This window comes from Octodon degus, unplaced genomic scaffold (genome assembly GCF_000260255.1).
Source record: "Octodon degus isolate 3935 unplaced genomic scaffold, OctDeg1.0 scaffold00010, whole genome shotgun sequence".
Taxonomy (NCBI): domain Eukaryota; kingdom Metazoa; phylum Chordata; class Mammalia; order Rodentia; family Octodontidae; genus Octodon; species Octodon degus.
Genome location: NW_004524586.1, coordinates 2,097,582 through 2,103,988, shown reverse-complemented (window position 1 = coordinate 2,103,988; position 6,407 = coordinate 2,097,582). Strand labels below are relative to the sequence as shown.

The 6,407-nt window shown below is 38.7% G+C and overlaps 1 protein-coding gene across 1 annotated transcript in view; it reads right to left on the bottom strand.

The window, feature by feature from the left end:
* Positions 1-4,860: 4,860 nt before the first annotated feature.
* Positions 4,861-6,407, bottom strand: part of Hells (helicase, lymphoid specific) — a 42,310-nt gene continuing 40,763 nt past the window's right edge. Inside the window, exon 22 of the mRNA XM_004625489.2 lies at positions 4,861-5,984. Within this exon, the coding sequence (XP_004625546.1) occupies positions 5,890-5,984 (95 nt within the window). The 3' untranslated portion in view covers positions 4,861-5,889. The remainder of the gene's footprint in view (positions 5,985-6,407) is intronic.

The window sequence follows — 6,407 nt, the reverse complement described above, 5'->3', positions numbered from 1 at the left end:
GGCCAAGAGTACACCATGCAGGTCTGAATGAAGAATACACTGGAGTATCAGCTCCAAACAATGAAATCACCAGCGTTGAATCTTCACAATCTCTTGAGATGGCTAGTTCCGCTGCTTAGGTGTGCTCAGACCCGGAGTTTCCAATCTTTACCTCAAGAAAACATTACCATGTTTAACGTTAGGCAACGCAACATCCTCTTGCAGTAGGGTTCTAGTACAAATGCCATCAATGGAAGATAAACAGCACTGACAGGGCAGAACAAAACCTCTTACCACAGCACATTTGTAAGCTGAGTCTGCTGGTTCTTGGCACAAAGTCCAGTAGTTGTCAGAAGCCTTGATTTGATCAGACATTAATAGGTTTCATTTCATACCATTCAAATATCTAGAAATTGGGCTCTCTAAATCTAATATTTACTTCATAAATCATGAAGCTGCCAGTTCATGCTCTGTGGAACTGGCCCATGGTGACACATTATGCCCTGGGTGGGGCCAGTCATACCGGAAGAGAACCTTCAGAAATGCTGTCAACTTCATGTAAACGTGGCGGACAGTCACCCAGGTACATAGATGTACAGTGCACACCAAGCCGAGCACTTTAATTTGCACCTGTTCTTAGCATGTTACCTCAATGAAATATAAGAAAAACAATTTCATATAACTTGAGTTTGATTTATAGATTCATGTAACTTGAGTTTTTAACAGGAAAAATTACAGACAATATCACTCACTAGGCCTGGCTTTCTCAACTTGAAGATGCAGAATGGAAGCATCATTTCAGACAGATCTAGGGCGTGGTGGTGCTTGCCTTTATCCCAGCACACAAGGCTGAGGCAGAAGGATACCCCAAGCTGGAGGCCACCCCAGGCAGGGAGTCTAAGCCAGCCTGAATAAAATGGCAAGACTGTCTCAAAACAAACCTGTATGAATGGGCATATTCTAGATTTTATGGTTGGCTGAACAACTTGCAAGAGTGTAACTATCTTGAAGTGCTTATAATTTTCAGATGACGTCAGCACCAAGTCACATCTGAATGAGAACATTTTTACTGGACCTGGCTGCTACCAGCCTGACATGTTAAACCTAGTCATGCACAATAGGACTCCTGGTGGAGGTTTGGGGTTAGTTCACAACTGTGAGCAAAAAATAAAAATTAAGGATGTAAAATATATACCGACATGCAAGCCTCGCTACATTTCAGTCAAGCTTTCATCTTCTCCAAATGCAGCAGTAGCAGCAAAGTGACTAACAACTGATCCAGAAGAAATAGACAAAGAGAAATCTTTTTGATTTTACTCGTAATACCTTAGGCTTGAGTTTTACAACCACAGTTGTTTATTGGGTATTGATGGTAATTAACAGTATTTGTGCTATGTACAAACCAGCAGTGTGCACAGGCTAATCAAACAGCACTTTTCATAGTAACAATAAGCTTGTCTTCTGGAGGGTTAACAACCTAAGTTTGCAGACCAAAATTAGAGACAAAGAAGGGCCTCAAGGAAAGCCAACATTTTGGCCCTAGCCTTCCAAGGTCAATTAAGACTCAGGACATATGAGAACTTGTACTGTAATGTCATGTAACTCAGCAGTGTCCCAAATTTTCTGATCAAGGAGATTATGGGACCAAAGAGGAAAGTGATCCATGATGTAGAGTGTGCCTAAGGAGAGTCACATGGGGAGAAAACACTCTCTCAGGCTTTCACAGAGAGCACAATGGCCAAGCAATGGCTGTGACTCATCCACATGGCTGACATTGATAAAGGATCTATAATCTGAGGTACAGGATCTCAGGAAAAATCATGAGGGGATTTGACTGACCTTATTAGATCCCAAAGCTACAACTTTTTTTGCATAGGTCTTGCTTTATCTTGGTTTTAACCATCTAGCAGAAAAGTATAAAAATGAACTAAAAGAAGTAAAAGCCAGGGCCGGGGAGATGGCTCAGTGGAATAAGCACATTCCTGGCAAGCGCAAGAGCCTGAGTTCAATCCCTGGTTTCGCAAAAAAAAAAAAAAAAAAAAAAAAAGAAAGCCATGGTGTTGTGTTGTTGCTGTAGGGGTCTCTTTTTTTTTTTTTTTTGAGGAACTGGGGATTGAACTCAGGCCCTTGAGCTTGCCAGGCAAGTGTTTATTCTACTGAGCTACCTCCCCAGCCCTTTAGGGGACTCTTGTCAACAATTTCTGACACTGCCAGTCAGTGAAAGACCCAATACTATTATGGACTACTGGACTCTTTTAGAATATTTTCCTGAATTAACACACCTATAATATTCAAATGACGGAACAAAAAAGGGGATACAGATGAATGTCCATTTTGTATCTGTGTATTCAAAATGGTTAGGATAGTTACATTCTCTTAATGAATAGAGGGATTTGTTCTAATAGTTTGTAAATAGGATATCATGTCCGCATCTTGTACAGCAAATAACCACTATGAAGAGAGTATGCAATGTGTTAATTATTGAAACTTTCCTACCAATTTGATTTGAAACCGTCTCATTGCTATTTGTTTCTCAATAAAATTAAGGACAAATAAAATAAAAAACCCCCAAACAAACAGCATTTTTTGGGTTTGGGGCTAGCGCTGAGGATGGAATTCAGAGGCGCTGTACCACTAAACTACATCCCTGGTCTCAACTGCCTATGCAAGACTCTCAAACTCTTGCCCTCTGAGGACAAAGGGGAAAAGATGAATTCCAGCACACCGTATTACGATACTTCTAACATAGAAAATGTGAATACAAAAGGCACAGATTAGCTGCATGCCATAAAGTAAGTAGCATACAAAGAGTTAAGGGCAAGTTTTCTCCCTTTTTTAAATTTTTTTTTGGTAGAACCGGGGATTAAACTCAGGCCCTTGTGCTTGCCAGGGAAACGCTTATTCCACCGAGCCATCTCCCAGCCCCTTTTTTCTCAATTTAGGATTAAAGAACTTATGAACCTTCTGCCTCAACTTCCTCAGTGAAAGGATTACAAGTGTGTCCACCATGTCCAGCTCAGGAAATGAAAATCTCAAAACTACATTAAAAAAAAACACTTTTAAATTAAGAGAATGCAACCTAAAACTACCAGAAGCACTTAATGTTTGTAATATAAACAATTATACTTCGCAGGCTTCTTATAAAGTATTACCACAATTCACTAAGACTAAAATACTATACACAAAGGCTGGCTATGGTGGTGCACGCCTGTAATTCCAGCACATGGGAGGCTGAGGCAGAAGGAGCATTTGGAGTTTGAGAACAGACTGGGCTACAAAGTGAGCTCAAGACCAGCCTCAACTACAGTGAAACCATCTCAAAAAGACAAAAATAACTACACATAATTGCTGTAAGAGACTCTAGAAACATGCTTGCATGAAAATGCTCGAGTACTTTCACTGTATTTCTCCACACAATAGGGATGCACACATCTTAGCACATCATATATCCCCAGCACTGCCAAAAGCAAAATAAAAGCCAAACAAAAATATGCCCAAAATAAAAACCTCAACCCAACCAAGTAAGCCTATCTAACATTGAATACTCATGAGACAAACAGGGTGAATAAAGTACTTTTCACTGTGTAACCAAGTTATGAAAGACAAAGTTCAGTTTTGAAAATAATTTATTATGTAGGTAAAATATGGAACATTTGTTTCAAAAACATGGAATTAGAACATGTGCTCCCCACAGCCCCTTGATACAGGTCTGGAAACTGACAGTATAAAGATGACAGGTAAAAGAACGACAACAAAAGGTTTTAGAAACTGAAAATTAAATGCATGAGTGCCAACTGTTCCGATAGACTGGAGGATTAGAAGTCTCTGTGCTGGGTACAGGCCGTCATTAAAAACCCCACTACAATTAACTGCAAGAAACAGATAAACCCCAACCTCTAACTCCTTCTAAAGTGATTACTACTTTTACACTGGAAGAAAACTAAAGCAACATTCCCTGCAAAAGGTGACCAAAAGGGGTTGGGGCTCTGGGACTTGGGGATGTCAGATTTGAAGCTGAGGTAGCAGGTTGCAGAACTTTACTGAAAACTGAGGATGTCTGTACTGTGAACAGTGAGCTCTCCAAAACCCTTTCCCTCCTCTCTGCCCCAACAGAAATCCTGCAAGGTATATATCACAGATGGGAGGATTTCTCTCCCACAAAGGGCCTACTAAGCATGCTGATGATTGAGGAGTTCTGAAAGATAGGAAGGAAATCGAAGCAAGTATGTTTGTTAAGAGCCAACAAAAAATCTGTTGTGGCAGAGAGTCAGCAAAAATAGGAACTTTTGACAGACCAGGTAAAATGACTTCAGAAGTCACTGACAACATTACAAAGAACAATTCCAATAGAATACAGGAATGGAAACCCAACTGGAATGAGTTCGGGGGGGGGGGGAATGAAAACGGGCAAACTTAAAATAATATAAATATTGTTTGCAAGTACTGCTGCTATTAAAAAAAAGAGAAAGACCTTTCAGTTGGCTTTGACTAGGATAAAGAGTATATTGGAAGAAATGAAAGACAAACAGAAACAAGCTTACTGATACAGTGATGCCAACTTTTACAAGTTTTTTCCTATTTCTTCAGTGGAACAGGGAGCAAGATGAGTGTTACCAGAGATACAAGAACAGAGACAGAGGCCAGCAAGATAGCTCAGTAGTCTAAAGCGCTGCTTAGGCAAGCACACAGGGAATACAGTTCAATCCCTGGCACCACATGCCGTGCCAGCCCCACCCCAGGGTGGGCTGGGCCAGCTACATTAAAAAAAGAAAAGGAGGGCCGGGGAGATGGCTCAGTGGAATAAGCGCTTCCCTGGCAAGCGCAAGGGCCTGAGTTCAATCACTGGTTCCGCAAAAAAAAAAAAAAAAAGAAAAGAAAAGAAAAGAAAAAGAACAGAGATAAAGCTATGACAGTTAATCAGGACAACGTAAGAAAACAAGACTGAAAAAGTACATGCAACTACTAAGCAACTCACTGAAGCGGTGACAACAAATTTCAGGCAATACTTGTCAGCATGCTTATGTGACTGGCAAAGCCTGACTTACTAAGACAAAATGAAAAAGTTGCTCTATGTTGCTCTTTTGAGTAAATGTTCTCTCAAAACATTTTTCTTAAAAAAAATTTTTTTTTTCTTTTGAGCTTTAGTTCCATTATCATCTGATCTGCTTATGAACATAAAAGATAACATTTCCTATTAACCTGTTCAGAAATCTACGGCTCAGGGAGCACTTTTCCCATCCTGAGTGTATTCTAGATCTCTTTTTCATAGCCTTCTATGCAGCACCTAAACTGTTCCCTTTTTAGATTTTATGTTCGTTGATTACAGATTTTGGTTGACTTCTCTGTCTTATTTTCTTTTGCCTGGTTGTATTTCCTCTACTATTATAAATTTCCAGAGCTTCTCTATTTTACCTGAACTATAACCTCTCATGAAATACTTTGATAAGGTGATCTTATAACAAAAATTTGATAAAGGATCTTTAAGTCTCTAAAATCAAATGATTTCTTATTTCAACAATAGAAAGCATAACTCCAATAAGCCCTTATTGAAAGCCTACTCCATAACTGAAGTATCAAACCCCCTTGGAACTGACTGCTAAAAGAAAGGGGGTAAAAGACATTTACTAAACTTCCACAGGAAGACTGTATAAATCTGGCAATGGTTAAGCATATATCAGACCATACCCAAGAATACTACCTAGCCTCAAAAATTAACAAAAGTTTAAATTTAGGACAAATTTTGTTCTTAATAAGGCTCAGGAAATTATAATCTATTAAATATACAAGGGTACTACTTACATTATGTAAACCAATTTAACTTAAAAAGTCAAGCAGACAATCTGGATTTGAAAACCAATATAAGTAAATCACTAGATGTAAACAGGAACTTAAGCTACCATTAGCTCCAATTTAAAACAAACATTCAGAACTGGAATCTTCAGAATTTTCTAGTATCTTGAATATTCCCATCTTCTCCTTAACTGGTCCTGAGGATTTCATCTGATCTAAAAGAAAAACATTAAAATAGGTATTTTTTTTTTTTATCAGTATATTAACTCCCTCCACATCATAAATTTTTGGTATGATGCTATTAAAAAGTGAGTTCTCCATCATCATTACCAACTTCATCATGTCAGACACTGACAAAAGGATGTACAAAAGGTGGTACAGGGCTAGAGGATAAACCTTGAGAGTACTTGGCTGACCTTATCAGATACAAGTTACATTTCTTGCTATATAGGTCTTGCTTTATCTTGGTCTTAACCATTCAGCAGAAAAGTATAAAAACGAGGTATATAAAGTAAATCCATATTAATATGATGAGCTGTAAAAGGCTCAAGTCAATAACTTCTGAGGATAACCCACTAATATTATAGACTGCTAGACAGTGTTAGATTGTTTAGTTGAATTCAAACACCTACAGTATT